Below are 23163 nucleotides of genomic sequence, written 5' to 3'. Positions count from 1 at the left end.
TGACCAATGTGTTCTCCATTTCAAGGTAGCCACAATTTGTTAATGTATAAATCAATTTACACAGATACTGGTAATACCCATAGTGCAGTTGGTGGTAAAAGGCTCTGGTGCTGTTTTTTATGGGTGGGGAGGATAGTTCAGCTACAGGAGGTTCTGGGGTTGTCTTCTCCAGTGTCCCTGTATCTCATCAGGTCCTTCTAGCATGGTAGATGACCACATAGGGAAAGTGGACTACCTGGAGCTGCCTCTGAGGTAGTCTATGCCTGTCTGTTGCTCTTTCCTGAAGTGGAGACAACTGGGTATGATTAGATTGTGGTCTTTCTGCCCCACCAGCTCTTCAGCATACAAATTTTGTAATGTACACAGTCTTCATAACACCATTCAGAGTGGTTGTTTCTGCAATCTTTAAGTTCACTGTGACTTTTACTAATAGTGAGTTGAAGTTCTCTGATATCTATATTTTGTAGATATAAAGATTCAGGCCAAACAGCTATTTCATCTTTTGTTTCTATGTTTTCTGCCCCCACCCAAACCTCTTTCTTTGTTTCAGATACTTTCTAAATCTATTGAACAGTTAAAACAGCCCGGCAGCCTCGAAGAAGCTGAGGAAGAGCTTCATGGAGAACATTTGATGCAGGAAGAAAGAGCGCCCTCTCTTGGTAGCAGCATTAGGGATGACAGCAGTAGCATTTCTTCGGACGACAGACTGGGGCAGCCTTTAGGGGCTGTGAAGGTGAAAGAGGAACCACGGGACAGTGATGATGATATTCAAAGTCAGCAAATGGAATCTGGGGAGAAAGCTGCTTTTGTGCAACAGGTAATAGGCAAAGATTTAGCTCCAGGCTTCGTAATTAAAGTGATTATCTGAATACTCTTATAATAAGCATTTCTGAATCCTTGGTGAACAACATGTGTTTTTCTTCCCCCATCCACAGGGTTCAATTGAGTTGCGTGTTTTTAGCAGTCAGCAAATCTAACAACGCCAGATATGTTCACACCTTAAGCATAGCGAGAAGGTTCTTGTTAGATCGGGAAACTCTTATTGCCGTGTGAGCTTTTGGGTAATTCGTAGAATTGGTATTCGCTCCAATGGATTCTACCACATTAGTTCTAGTGAAATGGAACTCATTGTTGTGTGAACTTTCTGATCAGGCTACTGCTGATCAGACCTCAGAATTTCTCTTCTCTTTTGGTTTTGCTCCATTTCTAAACTTCTTTGACATCTCAATGTATACTTTTGTCAATTTGTATATAATGTACCATACTGTAGTCCTAAACACTGTTAAAAAGAAGGGGATTTCCCCCTTCCTTGGTACTACCAGCCCAAATACCAGTGATCTGAGCTTTGTATATAGAATGTAACCTGGAGAAAATGAGTTGGAAGGCAAATGAAGAGTGCATAGAACGCACTTTTAAAAACGAAATTGGTTTTCCCTATCTGTGCTGCTTAATTTTACGCCCCATCTTTTTATCACTATCTTCATCTGTCTCCTTTGAGGATATTCCCCATGCGCAACATTATGCATGATATACCTGTATTTGTGTTGAGATGGTGGTGGCAAGGAACCAAAATATGACGGTGATTGCCAATTTATTTATTCAGCAAAAGCTAAGTATCACAATAGCACACAGCCTAGCACGGAGGTTTACATGCTTATACCAGTAGCAGGGGGACACATTTGTGTTTCCAGCACCCATCTTGGGGCCAACTTTTCCCAGTACCCTCCTCTCCTAGTTGGAAAATAAGTCAGCTGTTCATCCCAGAGTGCCCAGTCAAAGCCATTGAGCCTTAGTGTACTTGGTTTACCCAGACCCCTGGCCAGCTACTCTTTGTGTCAAGTACAGGGGAATGTCTAGGTCTGATTCTCTTGGGAAATTTGTCCAAGGCTGTCTAAAAACAGAGCAGGTTGGCAAATACTTTTCAATAATACTATAAGTATTATTTACTAAGGCACACATGCAGTTATAGGTAGTTGCAGCTCCAGAAGGACCATAGTCCTTTTGAATGCTCTAAAACCAGCACAGCTCAGTATGTAGCAAAAGCTGCCGTTTACTTAAGCCATTGCTGTGTCAGGTCCCTGCTGTTCTCCTGCAGAAAAGTAATTGTGTGAAGGTGGACAGGAAATGCCTTATAGAAACAGGAAGTCCAAGTGATTCATGCACTGTGGAATGTAAGAGGGGGCAAAGGGAAGCAGAGGATAGGGTTTTATTCTCTGTTTTCTAAAGGGCACTCTATGAAATGATTTATTGTCAAAGAAAATAACAAAGCAAGTAGGGAAATTGTTAAGGAAGCTTTCCAGTGAAACATTTCCTTTATATTCCCTTTTGATATGTTTACTTTGTTGTAGAGGTTTACTTTTGTTAAGCTAAAGATGCATTGTATTAAGGCCCCCTTTAATATGGATAATCCAAAACTGACCTGGAATCCTTGTCAGTCCTCCCCTTATTAAAATATTTATATTTCTAAGGTATTTTAAGGTGCAGTATCTTTTTCAAAAAGAGCGCGCTGTTTTGCCAAATGGAAAAGTTGTTCTAATAAAAGCACGCGGTGTTTACATTTTTATTTTCTATAATCCCATATAAAATGTTGCAAAGATACATTATCCTACCCACAACCTCTGTATCACAAAGAGACTTGCTAACAGATCCTTCATGCTTGCTGCACCAGTAAATATGATTTGTGCCACAGTTGACAATTTTCCTATTGATACATCATTTCAGTGTAGAAAGACATGTGTACACAAGAGACACACTGTCTTGAGTGACAGGTGTATACACCAGGGGTCAGTGAACTTTTTCAGCAGGGGGCCGGTCCATTGTCCCTCAAACCTTGTTGGGGAGGTGGACTATATTTTTTTTAGTGAGGGAAATGAACAAATTCCTATGCCCCACAAATAACCCAGAGATGCATTTTCAATAAAAGGACACATTCTACTCATGTAAAAACATGCTGATTCCCAGACCGTCCTTGGGCCAGATTTAGAAGGCGTTTGAGCCAGATCCGGCCCCCGGGCCTTAGTTTGCCTACCCATGGTATACACCTATTCCACTCCCTGTGCATTTTATGACAGCAGTAGCTCATTGCATCTTTCCGTCATGTATGTACACATACAAACGGACATGTGAGTGCTTGTCATATGTGGTGGTGTACATTCCTCCCCCACACTTTCACAGAAGAAATTCAAAGGTAAGAATGTGGTGCTGTTTGAAGCAATTCTGACTCTTTCAAGATATTGCTTCAACACAGCGGTAGGGCTGGGCGATATATTGCTATATTGTCCCAAACGGGTTTGAAGTATCACAATATCAGCTGCATTTGTGACCTAGCAATGATATTGCAAATCATGGTGTGTGTGTGCTAGGCAGAAATCACAATGTGGGGGAAACCATGAAGCCGGCCAATGCTTCTCTCGATTCCTGCAGCCCCTCTTAACTCGGCCGGCTCAGCTCTTCCCTGCCTCCTGCAGGGTGCAGCGAATCACAAGAGCAGGTGCTGGCAAAAATCACCATGCCAAAAAAACATGAAGCCCGCCAATGCCTCTACATAGCTCCATCATTATTTCAGACATCATGGTCTATCAGTATCTTGAGATGTTTAACTGGTGATCTATCACAATGTTGAAAATCAGATATTGCCCAGCCTTATACCGCAGTTGTCCAGACAGGTCATATTTTGGGAACTGGGTACACTTTCCCAACATTTGTATTCCCTGGAGTCCAGCTGAGTAAGTTGCTCAGCTGGTACTATTTCCCTCTGATTTTAAAAGGTACCTGTGATAATTAGTCTAGGAAGAAAGGCCCCTATGCCATAATCCTGCTTATGTGCAGCGTAGCTCAAGCAGAAATATAGAAATCCACTGTTCAGACAAGCTCTTAAATGCATGCAGCCCATCTTCTTGTGTGTGTGGTGGCAGTGCAGAATGTCATGCCAATGTTTAGGAGCAAAATGTTAATTCCAATAGAGGGCCAGCGAAAAATGTTTCCATCAGCTTTATTAGAAGATGCATGAACACCAACTTTCAGATTTAAGGGCTTTAATGTAAACAGAGAGATCATATTCTTTCTTGAAGAAAAGTAAGAAATCTGATATTTAGATCCATAAAGTAGACATTTGTGAAAATATATTTTCCCATCTTGTACATTCTTTTTCACAGTCTGATATTAGCCCACTCAACAAAGGATAGAGCATCTTTTAAAATACATTTTATTTGGGTGGATACCTGGATATAAGCAAACTTTTGTACAATAATATTTCAAAAATGTGTAACTGTAAAGATATTTTTATAAAGAATTCAGGAGAGTTTCCCCAGTATAGCCAGTGGACTTTCATGCCACCCATTTTTTTTTAAAGAGAGAAGTTACCTGGAACCAGTGAAAAAGGAAAACTGGGTTTACGCAACCATCTTTCTAATTGCTAATTGTCACATTTTAAATCTATTGTATTTATTATAATTTACACCTTTGGTGATCTCTTGTTTTGTGTTGTAAATATATTCTGTTTGTATGTTCCCTATTTTGCCTTCTGATACAAGTCTATATATTCCTTTCTCAAATAAAGTTTTTTTTTCTCAAAAGATTCCCTTTCACATACTTGGCTTTGTGTAAACTTGATAATTCTAAGGCACTGCTTTCTCTTTGATATAGGCAAATATATTTGCTTATTATTGTGGAAGGAACAGATTTAGGAGCATGCTTTTTATTCCATTACACAAAGTCTGTTTTTGACCTGTTGCTTGATCCCACCTCAGCCATTACACATCGTACAAAAATGGAAGTATCTGTGCATGTTCATTTTATCTTCATCACATTTGTCTTGAACATGTGGGTCAACCATTGCATCATCAAAAAACTGCAATAACATAAGTAAATACCAGTTTTCTGGTTATCCAGAATTTTGATAGCTAACAATTGCTACTCCAAAGCCACCCCCCCAAAAAAAACCTTAAGTGATTTATTTGCCTATGAAAAGATGTAGAAGTTTTAAGTGATGCTGATGACTGCAGATCTATATATAAAATGACAGTGCTAAAACATCACAGGTAAGGACCTTTCCTTTGAAGATGGCTTCCTATAAGCTAGTGGCCTCAGTCTGGAACAAACTGGTCACATTTAAGTTTCAGCGAAATCAATGGGACATGTGGCCCTGGAGGCATATATAGAGTGATATAAGGCCCTTGTATCTGCATAGCATTCAGATCCCCTGTAAAAACTTTATATTCAGTCTGGTATGGGATGTGCTGCGCTTCATTATCTGTGGGCAAATGGGTTGCCTACACACTGATCCCCACTCCTTGTGGTCTTCATATATTTTTGCATGTGTGCAATAGGTACCCCAACTGGTGGTGGACTGGATAGGAAGGAACCAGAGACCACTTCACCTTCAGTTCAAGGAAGAGTAAAATCTGAGCCAAGGGAGCTCAGGGAAGAGATTGCACTACCTTTGGAAGCCAGCCATGCCTCCTCGGGGTGATCACCCCATTGAGGACAAGGTGGCTTTTAAAGGTGCTTCATGGAACTAGAATACTTCCATGACATTGTTATGGTCTGCATGTTGTGGAAATGCATTGCTGGCATGCAACCTTTAAGAAAGAGAGGTCTAAAAACAGGCAAAATGTGCATAACTGGCTGACTGGACTTTGCATCTGAATATGCAAACCATATTCTGTGGGTTCCAGCTGTTTTATAAATGGCGCTCATTTTTGCAAATGCTGCCATGATTTTTTTTTAAATTCTTTTTTATTAATTTCCAATAAAAAATAATTTTTGGTCATACATTTTCAATACAATCACAAATGCTGCCATGATTCTTGGATCTTCAAGATGTTCCCTGCCAGTAACTAATGTAGGTGGAGCAATGCAATTTCATTCATTGGCAACACAGTCATGCAATCCAGTCATTCCCACCGAAGTCTTCACTGAAATAAATTCAGTCTCTTTTCAATGCAACTATGCTGTGCTTGCCATCTTCATTTCCATCCTTGAGTAAAGGATGGAGTTGCATTGAATTAATGGCAAAGTCTGAACTGATTTCAATGTAACTAAATTTCACTCAACATCTTCCGTTTCCATCATTGTCTGAAATCTTAGCTGCAGTGAATGAAATGGCAAATCTTTGTTGACCAATTTCTCCGCAACTAGATGTCACACACCATGTTCAAAATTTGTAATTCCAAGCTCTAGTTTCCCTGTTTTATCTTCACTGGCATCCTGACGTACTTTTAGATAGATGTAGGAGATTCCATTCTCCACTCAGGAACTGACTAAGATATATTTTTCTCTCTCCTATGTATTATATTTAAATTTTTAATATTCCAAATTAACATTTGAAATTATTTGTCCCTGTAATTTTATTGAGCTACTTAGGGACTCTACCAACAGTAATGACTAATTCTTTATCAGACTGTATTAAGGTCCTGTATAGTATGGATTGGGACACGGGTGGCACTGTGGTCTAAACCACTGAGCCTTGGGCTTGCCGATCAAAAGGTTGGCGGTTTGAATCCCCGCAACGGGGTGAGCTCCCATTGCTCGGTCCCAGCTCCTGCCAACCTAGCAGTTTGAAAGCATGCCAAAAAGTGCAATTAGATTAATAGGTACCGCTCTGGCGGGATGGAAAACGTTGTTTCTGTGCACTGCTCTGGTTTCACCAGAAGTGGCTTAGGCATGCTGGCTACATGACCAGGAAAAACTGTCTGCGGACAAACATTGGCTCCCTTGGCCTGTAAAGCGAGATGAACGCTGCAACCCCAGTCGTTTGCAACTGGACTTAACTGTCAGGGGTCCCTTTACCTTTATAGTATGGATTAAATTTTTACTCCACTAATAAAGGCCTTTACTGTATGTTCACTTCCATGAACTCGTGTTTTCTTGGGGGTCACCCCTGCCTAGTAGCACACTTGTTGCTTAGTTTTTTATTTTAAAAAAATTAAATGGTCACTTTTAGCCAAGTTTTGCATGGGGCCAAGATCCAAAGAAGTGATGTGAATGCAAGGTTAGATGTGAGGAGAGAGAAGGACACGAGTAGGTAGCCAGTGTCATCTCTTGCTTTGTCTGTGCTAATCTACTGTTTTGCTGCTGCTAAAGAGAGGTCTGTGTTTAGATTCAAAAGTAGTTTGCTCATCTAGTTTGTGGGAACGGCTGCATGGAAAGAAACAAATGAAGTCTCAGCTGTGCTTGAGTGTCCTGAGCCCCTGGCCTACCTGGCAGCAAGTCAGTATGTCAAGTCCAAAGACCAGGGGTCAACCCACACAAGCAAAGTCCGGAAACAAAGTCCAAAGTCAAACCAACTAAATCAAGTCCAACAGTCAGGATACAGTCCAGAGTCATACCCCAAGCACAGTCCCATAGAGGCCCAGAAGCATCCAGGCCAAGGTCCATCAACATGGGCAGTTGAGCAGACACAGCACCTCAGCTCTGCTTCCCTTCTGTACTTTGCCTGCTGATTGCAGCATCTGGGCTTGACGAGGCAAGTGACCCTCACCTGTTCCAAGCCTCCTCCAGCTGAGGAATCACACACCACCTCCTGGAGCTAGCGAGCCCCACCTGGCCAGCTAGGGAGCTGGGCTGTGGGCCCTTGCTTGTCTCAGCCTCCTAGAGAGTCCCTCCTGCTGCTCCCTATACATCAAAGCCCACTGTGATCACGGAGACAGGGGCCCCTCTGGCTCTGGTGATGGGTCCTGCTGCTTTGGTTCCTGACCCCCGTCCTCCATCACCCTGTGAATACTTCCGCATCTCCTGCTTGCCCCGGTGTGTCCCAGTCACAGCTACACCCCTTGCCGGGATCCTCTTCCTCCTTCCCGTTGTCCTGCCAGTTTATGACAATAAGCTTCTCCCTCATGGGTCCATAACAGTTATTCATATCCCAGCCTCCAATACCTAGAGGAAGGTACTTTAGATTTTTGCAGTACAGTATGTAATCATTAAAAAAAGCCAACTTCAAGCTCAAGCCCAAGACTTGTCTCTCTCACTGTTTTCTTTTAAGATGTTTCCAAGAAGTATAATCCTGTAAAACACTGGGCTTACTTCAATGGGTCTACTTCCATGTGAACAGCTATAATATGAAGTTTTTGAAAAATTCCTTCCAGTAGCACCTTAGAGACCAACTATGCATGCACACAAAAGCTCACACCAATAACAAACTTAGTTGGTCTCTAAGGTGCTAATAGAAGGAATTTTTTATTATTATTACTACTACTATTATTATTATTATTATTATTAATCGACTACAGCAGACCAACACGGCTACCTACCTGTAACTAGAACTATAATATTGTTCTTTAAATATTCCTGATTCTGAGGTGGTCTATAGCTGGGTGATTTTGTCCTGTCCTGGTTTTACACTGGGAGAGTCCTGTTGATGGACACAGGGCTACATCATTGAACATCAGGGCTGTTACCCAGAACAGGCCCTACCATTAGTCAAGTGGGGTGGCTGACTCGGACAACCGATGCTGGAGAGTGGGGAGCGGCACTGAGATTTTAAGGGGTGGTATAGCTGTGTGGCCTGTCCACTGTTAGCCTTAAAGCTAGCTTGCACACTTCAGATATGGTGGAGCATGCTGTTCCATTACCAAATTTGGAGTAAGATTCAACACCTGGTTTGATTGGCTTTGGTACGTGGAGTTGGACTTGTGGACTTTGTTCTTTGCCTCAGGCAGCACAATATCTTGGTCTCACAGTGACTACTACTTCTGGATTTCAGGGTGTTCATTACAAGTTTTGTGTTCCGTTGGTATGGTGCATTTAAAAAGAAACGACATATATTTGGCGCATTTGTGCAAGTTGCGTGCATTTCTTATTAAATGAAGTGAAATAAGTACTTAGTTTAGTGCTTTGCCAAAAGGTTATTGGGCAAACAACAGTCTTAGTGTGCCAAGCAGGGTTTTCTTTCCAAAATACATTCTTCTTTATGCTGAAATACATTTTATAATGATGGCTGAGGTTTATCATATATGAGAGGTTTTCTAGACATCTCTTTTTAAAAAAATAGTAGTGATTAATCTGTTCTACCACCATGACAATCATTGATGAGGTGCTTCTTCCAAATAGGCTAGTAATCTTGGCGGATGGATCCTCTAAGCTTTACCGGTGATCTAATCTGGCACCCGCGTCTGCCGAGCAGCTGAGCTAGGAGTTCTTTACCAGCACACATTTGAGCGAGTTGTGATCATCCTCTGCCAAACAGAGCCAATGGTGACAGATTAGTTCAGCCTGCCAATGGCAATTCCACTGGAAACATCAGAAAGTGCTGATAAATCTACTACGTAGCTAAGAGCCAATATACACATCGAGAAGAAGGCATATTGTACAGCCTTCCTGGGACTCGGCTCCTTAACAATGCAAATGGGCCATTATATGATGGAATATCTTCTCAGTTGGGAATAGGAAACCTGTAGCCCTCCAAATGTTGGACTCAGCTCACATCATCCCTAACCACTGGCCAGGTTGGCTGAGAACTGGAGTCCAGCAACATCTGAAGGACCACAGGTTCCCATCTCTGTCCCGACTTTCTTAAATAATGTCTGTGTGTAGAAAACCAGCAAGTTAGGAAGAAGACAAAGTATCTACCTGACATGCTTACTTCCCATAGGCAAGAGGCATCATCCAACCACCTGTAATTGAAGGAGCGCAGCAGCTTTGGGGAAGTCGCACCATGTACTTTCCACCACCACCACCCACCCACCCCCAAATGTGCAGGTTACCTAAAATGCAGTGGAACTACCTTGAACCTGCACTGAGTTTTGCATTTCAGTGCCAGACTAGAAGTTGGGGGAAGACATCCTCATAGAAAGTATCATAGAATCATAGACTTGTAGGGTTGGAAAGGGTGATGAGGGTCCTCTAATCCAACCCTCTGTGATGCAGGAATCTTTTACCCAACTGTTGGAAGGTTGTAGAGACCGATGGAGGAGAGACATGTTTTGTTGCAGCTGGGGCACCCAGTTGTGCCGCTTCAGATGCGCCATGGCATTTCTTCTCTCTGTGCTCCTCCCACTTGTAGGGGGAGCAATCAGAGGAGAGGATGATGGCCTTGATGCCCTGCTCAATAGCTTTTCAGAGGTATCTAGCTGGTCGGGCTACATGGATCTTTTTCCTGATCCAGCAGGACTCTTTGTATTTCTCAAAGGAGAAAGTTGTGTGAATCTCTTTTAACAATGTGTGCATCTGCACAGTTTTGACAGGGGCAGGCTACACCAGTTCAGAAGGGTTCTTGAAAACATGAAACTTGAGCATTACCGATTCCCTAAACTGTTGGATCTTGCCAATTTGACCTTGCAGTCTTCCAAATACACATATATCCACGCAGGCCATTTGGGCACAATGGCAGGGAGTTGATGAAGGGTCTTTATTATTCTTAACTTTAACTTTTCTTTTTGTGAGCATCTTACATTTCTCAAACGATTACGCTTTTCCCAGCACTGGCCTAGCATAAAAGATTTACTGTTACAGTTTGTGTGTGGCCAGGCAGTGGCATATGGAAAACATGTTTCCTGCTATTTAATTTAATTACTCCAATCACGTGCCAGCCCCGGGCATGTCATGCTGGACCTGTGAGGCTCATTGTCTGTCAAAGAGATGGACAATATCTTGGCTTTGTTTAGTTGCTCTGCAGGCTGCAGATAAAAAAAAAACCTGAAATGCCGACTGTTTGTTTAACCAAACATTGCATTTTTTACCATTTGGCTTTGATTTCTTTTTCTTTTTGCTTTGCAAAAAGAAAAGAGAGAGAGAGAGAGAGAGAGAATGACATTTTGGCCCTGTTGAGCTGAAAGAGAAACATTAAGGATCGGAAGATGAACTGTCACATTCTGAGGTTTCCTATATGAAAAAGTTTTCTGGTTTAGAAATGAGCTTTGTTAGCAGAAATTAAAGAGACATGAATCACAGTTTATTTTAGACTTTGCTGCTAGCGTGGCACAATGTGGGGAGGGGTGGGGGGGTAGGGAGGAAGGCCCTGGCTGTGTTTATTTCATTATAATGAATTTAATTTTGATTTAGCTTTTGGTGGTCTGGCAGTACCACTTTGTTTTTAATTTGCCTTCATTTTTAATGCACCAAGCACCAAACGACTGCTTCCTTTTGAACTAATTTGCAGGGGTGTAGGAAGTGGTCTATCTAGCTTACACTGGCAGGCAGCTGCTCATGGATTCAGGCAGAGGTTTCGCTGAACGCGAGACTTTCCACCAAGGATGAGATCCTGAGACCTTCTGCACAAAGCAGATGCCCTACCACTGAGCTATAGCCCTTCATAGTCTACACACCGTTTTTGTGTGTGAAGATCACACAAATCACAACAGTGGATCTAAACACAGGAATACAACCAAGTTCAGTTTTATTGTGCAAATCGGTGCCCACTTTTTGGGTGGTGCTTAAGTGGCTGCCCTATGTGTTCTCCCCCTGAGCTAGGATCCTCCACTAATAATAATAATAATAATAATAATAATAATAATAATAATAATAATAATACTTTTTATTTATATCCCGTCCTCCCCAGCCGAAGCCGGGCTCAGGGCGGCTTACAACAATAAAACAGTACAACACAACACTCTAAAATCATTCATTATAAAATTAATTCAAATCAAACCAATGGTAACCATTGGGCCAGAGCACTAGCACAATGGGGAGGGGGGAGGGGCAGAGAGAGACACCAGAGTTATTCAGAAATATGGGATGGCTTGTCTGCATATCTGTGCAGGAATAGCCTGGCCATTAGAAAAACCTTACCAGCTGTCAATGTAGAGATCACACCTATAGCCTTCAAAGCTCCGAATCTTGTGGGGCAGGAATGCAGCTATGACGACACTAGAGTCAAGCCACCACTCTTTGTGACTTGCTCACAAAAAAACTTTCACTACCTTACCTGCCCACACATACCTGTCCTCCATTTGTGGTACATAGATGGCAGAAGGAAACTCTCCTTCAGTTTATCAAGTTTTGCCTGGTTGCCTAGATATTATTTTGAATTGCCACAGGTGATCAGGCATATAGCAATTTACAAGCTGGTCTTCAGGGTCCTGATTGTCAAGGCTGGAGGTCCACACCAATTGTAAGATTATCAAAGAAAGCTGTACAGGATCCAGTGTGGTCCTGGAGCACCTCCACAAATGGAACAGCTCTACAAATTCAGGTGGAATTTGGCTGTAGTTAGGAGATGTGTGTGTAAACGAAGAGCAGTTTTTTCCTGTGGGATCTCCATTTTAATATTTACCCAGCTGGTTGACGAAGTGCCTGAAAGACAAATTGACCACTGATTATTCTTCTGTTGGGAAGCCAGCTTGTAATACCACAGATAACTGCTACCACTCGGAAGGGGGAAATGGCATTTATCTCAATAAACACAGTCGTGAGGCCAGTAATGATTTAAACATAGTTTGAGAACAAATTTCTGTGTACAGCAAATTGAGCCAAAACCAAAAAATGTATAGAACGCATTCAGCCCCAATTTATTAAAGGCACTCTGTATGTTTATGTATATAAGCAAATGCAATCTCCCATCAGGAAGAAGGAGCTCAGTGGGAACAGGAACCAACTCTAAACCAATTACTCCAAATAACCTATCGCATGGCCAATTCCCCGGGTGATTCCCATGTACCAGGCCGTGCTAAAATTAATGATTCTAGAATAAACTCTTTGAGCCCAGACCAGGTAAAGTTAGCTGTGATTCAGGCTCACCAAAACCAATGGAACGAGTTAGCAGTGGCTCACTGAAGGGGATTGCTTTCAGTGCAACTTTGTCAAACTGAACTTTCAGGAAGATTCACGTTGCTGACTTCAGGGAGAAGTTGAAAGGTGGCAAAACTGGGTTACATTGAAATCGATGGCTCTTACACCCACGTTTAACTCCAGTTGATTTAAATAGGGCTTCAGCATGTCTGTCTCAGGATTACACCCTTATTTTCTTCCATAGATTCAGTTAGATATGGGAAATAAACAATAATTCAGTTACTTATGAGCACAGCCCAAGAGGGGCCATCTCAGTGGGAGGTATTATGGATGCAGAAGCTCTCAGGTTCAATCTCCAGAATCTGTTGGTTACAGCTGGAGAAAGGATCCTGTTTAAAGGAGATATGCTGCCAGTCAGTGAGATATGCTGCCAGTCAGTGGACACAGTACTGAGCTAGATGGCTCAATGGTTTCACTCATTATAAGGCTGTGTTCTTTTGATCCAGTTTCTAAACCAGCAGGACCCACCATGCTGCTTAGATGGAAACAGCACTGCTTGCCAGCAGAGGTGTGTGATACCCGGTCATGACCTGGATAGGATGTCCCAATTTTAATCAGAGAAATGTTGAAGGGTATGGATAATCTGGGTGGATAATGGGGTGCAGGTTTACTAAAAAGGAGGTCTTGTGGTCTCTGTTAGCCATCTACTGAGGTCCAGCTCTGAGGGCCTTCTGGAGGTTCCCTCACTGCGATACATGAGGTTACAGGGAACCAGGCAGAGGGCCTTCTCGGTGGTGGTGCCCGCCCTGTGGAACACCCTCCTGTCAGATGTCTAGGAAATAAATAACTTTCTGACTTTTAGAAGACAACTTAAGGCAACCCTGTTTAGGGAAGTTTTTAATGTTTGGTGGTTTATCATGTTTTAAATATTCTGTTGGGAGCTACCCAGGGTGGCTGGGGAAACCCAGCCAGATGGGTAAGGTATATCCAACTCTCCAATTCCCATCAGCCCCAGCCAGCATGGCTAATAGTGAGGGCTGATGTGAGCTGCTCTGAATCCTCACTACCTTAGTCCACAAAGTGAAAATGGAACTGGAAAGAATATAGGAAAATGACATAAAGGCAGAGGTGAAGAAGCCTGTGGGGCTGACTACAGCCCTCCAAGCAGCACTGCCAGGCCCTTGAGGGAATTTCCATCACTGGCCTTGCTTCCCCCCCACCCCACCACAGTGCTTCTGACTGGCTGGAATGTGCCCTTGAACTCCTACAACGCCTCTGACGGAGGATAGAGAGGCGTGAGCTTGTGTAGAAACCAGCCTGTACATGAAGAGGGATTTAACAACCAGTCCCTCTTCCCAAGGAATTCTGGGAAGTGCAGTTCTTTAAGGGGAACAGGCAGCTCCTAAGAACTCTCAACGCCCTTAGTTCCCAGAATTCTTTGGGGGTGGGTGGAGCCATGACTGCTGAAAACAGTATCACAGTACTTGAAGGCTATGTTGCGAATGTGGCTTTAATGAAATTTGCCCTGCATCCTGTTTAGATGTGATCACAGCTATCAGCCGTAGCAGAATAAATGGAGGCAGTAAGAGGACACAGGTGATCAGCATAACACAGGCAAATGAACTACAGGCAAGGAAGTCATTGCTGGTTTGGGGTCCAAGAAAACAATAACCTTCCCCCACTCATCCCTGTTCCCAGTAGCCGCTTTTTGTACTCTTTTGGCTGTAGAAGATACCTAACAAACCGGTAGCTCTGTGAGGAGTTTCTGGAAATCTTTTCCTGCGGCTAACACAGAAGGCCTCTGCACGTTGCTCTCTTGCCGTTCCAGCTTCCAACGTTTTTTAAATGATCTGTGATTGAACCTTCCTTTGAAGATAATTTATGGAGGGAGCAGCTCCCTACCTTCTTTGTGGTTCACCACAACTTCTAGAAAGGTTAGTGGGAGTGCACTAAAATAATAGGACAGGCTTGGGCTCAGCCTAGCCTTGGCTCCTGCAAAACTGCTGCACACGTGTTTCTGTGGTCTCTCTGTGTAATAGGTACAAATGCAAACACAGGTTTCCCAAGGATGTGTGTGTCTGGGCGAAGAGACAGACCAGGTTGTGCATTTACCTTGCAAATACAGATTTTAGCAGCGTTAAGTTGAGGTTTGGATGTCAAACTTCCTTAGAGCTAAAAACCAAAACCCCATAACCTCGTGGAATGTAAGCAGAAAAGTAGTCGTGTTATCTTAGGTGCCACCTAGTAGCATTGTTAGAGTTCAGTGGCAATGCTGTCAAAATATTTTGGAAATGGCAAATGGTTTTTTCATCAATCCAGGTGGTTTTTCTTTTCTTTTCGTGGGGGGGGGGGTGAGGAACACTCATTTGTCACCAGTAGTTCAAAGGCCACGTTAAATTCCATGTTCAATGGAAACAAATCTCTGACCACAACCCTCCAGGAAATATTATTCAAGGGGGACTATTATTTAACGGGATTTATAGATTGCTTAATCACCCACAACCTCTAAGGGGTTTTCATAGAATGTAAAATGTTCATTAAATCCCCCCCAACCCCGATAAAATCAAAGGTTGAAAGCAAGCTAACCTAAAATTAAGCAAAATATAAGAAAAGTATAAAATATAATTATATAATAAAACAAACGAACAAACAATCTTTATTACGGTCCAGAGACCAACAAAACATTACAAATCAATACAGAGTTCATACAGCCTACCTCCAGGTTAATCAAGCACTTTGTTTGGAATATAGGGCTCACTTGTTCTTTCAACCACCGATAAAAACTTTGCCACTGCCAAAGTTCTAGCTTTTGTCCGGTCTTCCAGTAGGAACCTGACATAGTGAGCCTCTGACTTTCCCGGGAAAGGCACCAGCAAGGGTAGTATCAGTTCAGCCCTGGCCTGCTCATACTTCGCACAATGTAACAAAATATGATTTATGGACTCGATGTCTTGAGCACACGAGCAAAGTCTGTCCTGGTAGGGAACTCCTCTCAACCTACCATCCAGCACTGCAGAGGGGAAGACATTCAGTCTGGCCTTGGTGAAAAATAATAAAACTGTACGTCTTGATTGGCTTGCCTTATCAAACACATTTTTTAGCAGGTGCCTAAAAACTATATAGCAAAGGTGTTTGCCTAGCACAGGTGATAGAGAATGCAGGTGATATAGCTAAGAGATGCTGCCACACTGAAGACATGCTGAAGGTGCCATGTTGAATCCCTGCCTTTGTTATTTAAAAGTTATTGAGGTAAAGGATATCCATGGCTACCAGCCTTAATGGCTCTGCTCTGCCTCCATGGTCAGAAACTGTATGTTTCTGAATACCAGTTGCTGGAAACCTCAAGAGAGGAGACTCCTCTTGTGTTCAGGTCCTACTGGCCCTGCTTGCCCAGGCCAGTGACCCATCTAGTCCAGCATACTCTTGTCGTCTTACGTTCTTAAGTATGACATTTCAGATGATGGGAAAGATAACGGCATGAAATGGTGAAGAAATCACTGTTAGAATAGACAGGGCTGGACTAGATGGGCCTATGGTCGGAGCTGGCTGAGAAAACGTCCTGTGTCAAATATCTATACCGTACCACATGATGATATGTGATGGCATGGATTCGTGTGCTGACATCTTGATTGGCAAAGGGGATTAATTCGGTAAGGTGGTGCCTCCTTGCTACAGCTGTATTTTGAGCAGAATGCCTAGTTCCATTCTCAGTTCCATACTCAGGAAGGAAGGTCTTTGGGTGGCCCTGTGGAGGTTGCAATCTCCAAGAGCCCTGATGTGCAAAAAGAGCCCTGATGTATCAGATCTAAGCCTCATCTGGTTCAACATCCTGTTCTCACAGTGGCCAGGCAGATACCTCCCATAACCGAGGGCAGGATTGTAGGACTTGAAAGCAAAGCAGCCTGTTTTTTACTGGTCTAAGCCAGAAATGTGAAAGGTGGGTGGGCCAAGCTTATGAAATACAATTCAAGATGTTTTGAAAGAAGAGGGCCTAGGAGCTGCACCTACAGCATGTTCTCGTGGCAACCGACCCATTCGCGGAAACCATTGTAATATCTGGGCTTAGGCACTGGAGGTAGTGAGTGATGTCCAAGATGAGAGATTTATAGCATATGCTGAGCATAACGGTATGAGCAGGTTTGGCTGCCAAATGGGACTGTGATTTAAAGAGGGCATTTAAAGAGGGCGCCTTTGGTCTGATAGGTGGTGTATTTGTTCGGTGGCTAGAATTCACTCAAGGAAGGGTGGTTAATTATTATTGTTGTATTTGATGCCCTGGCCAACGATAACTGGGGAAATGGAGAGATCCAAATTGTCCAGCTTTTGGTGAGAGGACGGAATGAAATACTTGGCTACGGAGGGGATGGGGAGCCAAATTTCATGGCGCTGTGGAGTGGCTCGGTTCAGAGAGCACTTATGTGGTTTATCACCTTTCAAAAAAGAACCAATGAGCCCAAATCATGGCAGTTTGAAGTAGCAAGCAGTGTTCTTTTCTTTTGAGGGAAGGCTGCCTAAAACGGAGGAGACAGCGATTTTGGAACGCATCCCTGAACTTTTACCAAAAAATGTGGGGGGGGGGCTCTTACTACTAGCTTGGCTTCACTTTTGAGATCACTGCCTACTTTTAAATCCTTTCAGCAAGACCTCACTCCGTTCGGGTGACCCGCATGAATCACTGCGGAGGAAATCAATGCACTCTCCCTTTGCGCGCGCGCGCGCACACACACACACACACACACACACACACCCAACCGCTCCCCCATTCCCAATCTGGTTTGGATTTGATTTTTAGCATCAGAAATATAAACAGAAGCAAAACGTTTCATAAGATCACAGGATACGGCTGCAATTCAGCTTAATACAGCTGCGAGAGTACCTTGAGCTGGAAAGCGTTTGTAATTCTTAGAAAGAAAAGATGTGTCTGCTATGACCCAGAACTGCATCTTTGAACTTTGACTGGGACTCTCAGTTTGCCCAGGAGAACAAAGTTATGCGTTTAACATCTTAGCCTAGTAAATCATTGGCTTAATGGGTTCGCCTTTTCGGACTCCCCTTTATAGCTGATGCTAGTCTTTAGCAATAATGTCTGTATTCCTTCTCTCTCACGTAGCATTCTCCTGAGCAGCCTCTTCGGAGTGAGGCTTTAGAACTGGCAAATATCTTAGCAACTCATACTAAGCTTTAATGATGACAACTCACAAAGGCATCTGAGGCCTTTGGGTAGGAAGTTTAGGCAAAAGGGAGGGCCTCAGGGCGTTTGCCATGAAAGAAAGAATAAACCAAATCCTTGGTTTTTCTCTCCGGTTTCAAAACATTCTATACTGTTTGCAACAGAATTCCCTAAGATTAAATTTTTAATGATGATAATAATAACAATAGAAAGAAAGCGTCGTGCATTTTGGTAAACACCCGGACTGATATATGAGCTTCTCTTTGTATAATGCCCAGTTCATAGCAAGAACGTTCCAAAAATTGCTTCTACACAGTCTCCCACATCGCAGGAAGTTGGTATTGAAAATGTATTGAATGTATTGAAAAACAGATACAGGAATGGATAGAAACCCATCCCTGGCTTTATTAATTAATTTATTTTCAACCCCCCCCCCACCAATTTCAAGATGTGTGCAGTTTCCCTGCACGACCATTTCATGCTTAAACGAAACCTACAAATGGGCTTTACTAGTTCACCCACTGCTGACTTTCCTACCTGCCCATGCATATGTGGGTCACTTCAGAGACGCTCCAGCGTGAATTGCAAATGCCTCTTGTACCATGAAATGAAAACACCCGTGTATTGACTTAAATGCTTACACACACGCATGAGTTGAGCTTTATGTGCAAATAGGGCCCGTATAACTAGGGGTGGTGAGACAAAAGCAGTGCTATTATCCCCCTTGTGAGAAGGAGGCACGGCCAAATGTACAACAATTTTTTGGGACGGGGTGATTCTTAAACTGACTCTGCCCTCCTCTTTCAAGAAGTGTTTTCTGAAAGAGAAGGAAATACAGTGGTACCTCAGGTTAAGTACTTAATTCATTCCGGAGGTCCATTCTTAACCTGAAACTGTTCTTAACCTGAAGCACCACTTTAGCTAATGGGGCCTCGTGCTGCTGCCGTGCCGCCAGTTTCTTGGAAGAGCTGAAATGAATGGGTCTTGCTCCTGAGTAAGATGTACTTAGCATGGGGCTGCTACTGACATGTGCAAATAGGGCCCGTATAACTCATCCTGAAGCAAAGTTCTTAACCTGAAGCACTATTTCTGGGTTAGCAGAGTCTGTAACCTGAAGCGTATGTAACCCGAGGTACCACTGTACTTGAAAGAACCTTCAGAACTACTGGAAGTGTGCCTAGGTTTGCACATGTCAGTAGCAGCCCCGTGCTAAGTACATCTTACTCAGGAGCAAGACCCATTCATTTCAGCTCTTCCAAGAAACTCTATTCAATTGCTTTTTCTTGCATGTCAGTCGGTTCAGGCATTAAAAACATACTGGCTAGGTGCAGCAAGCAGCATAATATACTGTTATGTTATTTTTTCCATGGGCTATTAATATCTTGTTACTGTGGGACTCTGCTGGTTGGTGGTTTCTGGTTTGTGGTATTTGGCTTCAAGGTAAAAGGGATGAGGGGAAAAACTTAAGACCACCTCCAATATGAATATTTACCTCCAACTGCTACTTAACATAAATTACCATTCGTTATTTCCATACTTACATTTCGACAGAGAGGGAGCTTTTGATGTCTTCCCAGCCAAATGGCGTGCAGATCTTCAGCAGCATGCAGTGCGCTCCCTGAGACCCTCATTAATTCCAACACACATGTTAAATGCTCAACATCCTATACACTGGGGCTTGTGCAATATTAACAATGGCAATGTGTAAGGGCCGTGGTGATGTCTCCAAGCAGGTCCACGAGACCATAGGAATAAATGGTGAGGCATTGAACCAAGTGAGTTCCCTCAGGGCTCGACCTCTTAACCTTTTGTTTCCATCCCGGGTTTTTCTGATGGGCTGCAGCATGCCCTGGGCTCACACGTGTGTGGTGGACAGCTTTCTGACAGGGCATCAACCCACTTGTTGAAATGAATCCAGGCCCATTCTGAATAAAGTGACGCAGTTTCTACTTTGCAGCTGGTGGGGAACCAACATAGCCTAGCAAACAGGTTGAGAAAATAGGGCTGGGAGATATATTGATATATCATCCAACACTGGTTTGAAGTCCATATCATGTTGCGTGTCGAGGTCCCCAGGTCCACCCCAATAACTCACACATCACACAGAATTTTTGTTTAAGGTTTTTGGCATAATTTTGGCCACAACTTTATTAAAATACAAATTTGTGAGTGGTTGCTTAGGCATTGGTTGCGACTATCTGCCCCCACCATGGGGGACAGACTGACATTCCGCACGATGCGAAAGTCAGAATGGGGGTTACGCAGAGCAGGGAACCTGCCCTCACCCCAAATGCAACCAGGCATTGGTTGCGACTATCTGCCCCCACCATGGGGGACAGACTGACATTCCGCACGATGCAAAAGTCAGAATGGGGGAATACACTTGGGGGTTACGCGGAGCAGGGAACCTGCCCTCACCCCAAATGCAACCAGGAGCTCATTGCTATGGCCCGAGCCCCCTTGACAGAGTGGACAAGCAATAGTTAGCCCCCAATTCCTTTAACGGAATCCCTTGCAGCAGCAGCATTAGAGGGGCAGGCACAGCCAATCCATGCCCCTCAACCAACCAAACCATAAACCAATGCCTAACCGCAACCTTACAAGTTGTGACGATTTGCTACGCAGTAGGCAAAAACCAAATGGCCCCAGCCAATCAGCCAGATGGACAAAATTCCTACCAGGCCCCCGCTCCAAAGCAGACGACCCCATGACAGGCATAGCAAGGTCAAAGCGAACAACCCTATTCTAGGGAGGGAGGGACGGGCAATCCGCTGCACGGGCGAAAAGAGGAAGCCCTAGACTCGTGCAAGGAGTTTTAGCATTTCTGGCTGTCAATCAATAAATGGCAACATTAATTTCTTCCCAACAACAAGGGAAGCCCCAATCGCATCAGTGGCCAACGATCAGTTAGCCCACCCCCAACTTTGGAGTGTCCTGGTGGCCCCCACTGCAACACGTGCTCTCCATGAAGGAGAACACGCTATATCGGTTTCATAATTTTTGACCTGGCAATATGTTGGAAATCATGGTGTGTGGGGGTGTGCTATGCAAAAATCACAATGTGGGGAAAACTGTGAAGCCAGCCAATGCTTCTCTCGATTCCTGCAGCCCGTGTTAACTCTGCCAGCTCAACTCTTTCGTGCCTCCTGCAGGGTGCAGTGAATCACAAGAGCAGGGGCCGGCAAAAATCACCATGCGGGGGGGGGGGACCACGAAGCCAGCCAGTGCCTCTACATAGCTCCATCCTCCGTCATGTATAGTTGCACTGTGTGTGTGTGTGTGTGTGCACACACAGGCAGGCAGGGGCACTAGAGTCATACTGTGTGTGTGTGTGTGTGTGTGTAAATATATATGGCTTGTAAATTGTACCAGCCACACTGGCTCTCACTGTCCCTTGGATCAATATCCCTGATTCTATGGTGCTAACCAGCCGATCCTCTTTTTATCCAATGTGCAAAGATGTCTGGGCCTGATAGAGCAGGTCACAAAGCACAAACTTCTCTGCTAACTCACAAGAGCCTTTTCTCTGTGGGTCTTAGACAGGCAAGGTTTCTTATATTCTGTTCACAGGCACATTCAGTCCTGACACAGAAAATGCATGGATTTTTATTTTATTTTTTATGAATTGCTCATTAGTGCCCTTTCTTTAACCAAGGATCCTTCTGAAAATCAAAGCAACTGAGCCACAGTTATTAAATCTGACATCTGTCTTCTTAAGTAGAGAGAGAATATCTATTTATGCAGGAAGAAGAAAAAAGCTTGGACCTGCACATTCCTCATGTGCCAAACATTTTGTTAAAAGAGAAATATAAATAAGAGAGCTGACTCTAAGGGCTCTACAGAGCTGTCCTAAAACTAGTCATCATGCAGATTTGGCAAACCCATGCCCAAGCAGCTACAAAATATATATTTCCAAAGAATCTGCAAATTTAAGGCCTTTTCTTATAGACATGGTTTGCCACATGAAACCTGTATATGGGAGGCAAAGTACGCAAATTGTACATGTGGGGTTTTTTTTAAGTGCACACGCAGCAAGATTGCCAGACACCTGCTCATAAGTCTTGGCTCCATACATTCTGATTTGCTTTCTTAAACTGCATCCAGGTAACCAGTATACTGGGCTAGTAATTGCCATCAGAAAATAGAAAAGGTCTTGCTGGATCAGGCCAATGGCTCATCTAGTCACAGAATCATAGAACTGCAGAGGGTCCTATATTCTGGTGGTTTCCAACCAGTGCGCCGTGGCACACTGTGGTGCCGTAAAGCAGCCTTTCTCAACCTGTGGGTCCCCAGATGTTGCTGAACTACAAACTCCCATCACCCCTAGCTAGCAAGGCCAGAGCAACAGGGATGATGGGAGTTGTAGTCCAACAACACCTGGGGACCCACAGGTTGAGAACCGCTGCCTTAAAGGATGGCCAGGGGTGCTACAAGCAACACAGGCCTCTGTCCCTCTTTCCTTCCCTCCCTTCCTCTGATGCCCTCTTGCATCTCTGCCTCCCAAAGGCTTGCGTAGCTGTTTGTTGCAGCAGCTCTGGCTATAAGCTCCCCAGTCAAATGGCTGCTCTGGGACTGGCCAGGGGTTGCTTTCCAGGCCCCTGTGGGGCAGTGTGATGAGGCAGCTCTCTTTGGGGCATGGGGTAGCTCAGAGACCAGGGGTGGGTGGCAGAAGTGGCTGCCCAGAAGACTCCCATGGATAGGGGAGAGGAGAGGAGGCTGAGGGAACACTCCACAAGTGTTTGAAAAAGGGTGAGAAGCTGCCAGCTCTGCAGGCAAGGGGTGATGTAACTGGCTCCTGAGCCCCACAGGGGTGCCGCAGAAAGAATGTAGTTGGTCAAGGGAGGCGTGGACCCAAAAAAGATTGAAAACCTCTGATCTAGTCCAAAGCCCTGCAATGCAGGAATACACAGCTGTCCCGTACAGGCATTGAACTTGCAACCTTGGTATTATCAGCACCACACTGTAACCAGCTGAGCTATCCAACATCCTGTTCTCACAATGGTCAACCAATGCCTGTAGGAAGCCCACAAGCAGGACATGAGTGCAACAGTGCTGTCCCTACTTGAGATTCCCAGCAACTGCTGTTGAGAGGCAATGTGCTTCTGGCAGTGAAGATAGAAAATACTTGTCGTAGCTACTAGCCACTGGTAGCTTATCTTCTTCTTGTTCTTCTTCCTCCTCCTCCATCACCATCTTTGTTTTGTGAGTGGTATATTATGCAAATAGAATAACGATAGTTTTGCATATGCTGAATTCAGTGGGATGGAGACTGGAACCTATGCAAGCTCTGCATCCAACTACCAGAAATTACCATATGCATCCAGCTTTCT

At 43.9% G+C, this 23163-nt stretch overlaps 1 protein-coding gene across 6 annotated transcripts in view; it reads left to right on the top strand.

Moving 5' to 3' along the window:
- The window catches only part of HDAC9 (histone deacetylase 9), a 427895-nt gene that overhangs the window by 240462 nt on the left and 164270 nt on the right, over nt 1–23163 (top strand). For 5 of the 6 annotated variants that reach the window (XM_081883158.1, XM_081883159.1, XM_081883157.1 and 2 more), the window contains one exon: nt 551–817. In XM_081883158.1, the coding sequence (XP_081739284.1) occupies nt 551–817 (267 nt within the window). Of the gene's footprint in view, nt 1–550; nt 4559–23163 lie in introns of those variants that run through there. The other variant, XM_081883162.1, reaches the window with a different exon arrangement.

The sequence above is a fragment of the Podarcis melisellensis genome, assembly GCF_964234715.1.
Source record: "Podarcis melisellensis genome assembly, chromosome: 12".
NCBI lineage: Eukaryota > Metazoa > Chordata > Lepidosauria > Squamata > Lacertidae > Podarcis > Podarcis melisellensis.
Note: the sequence above shows the minus strand (reverse complement) of the source record. Positions and strands in the feature narration are given on the sequence as shown.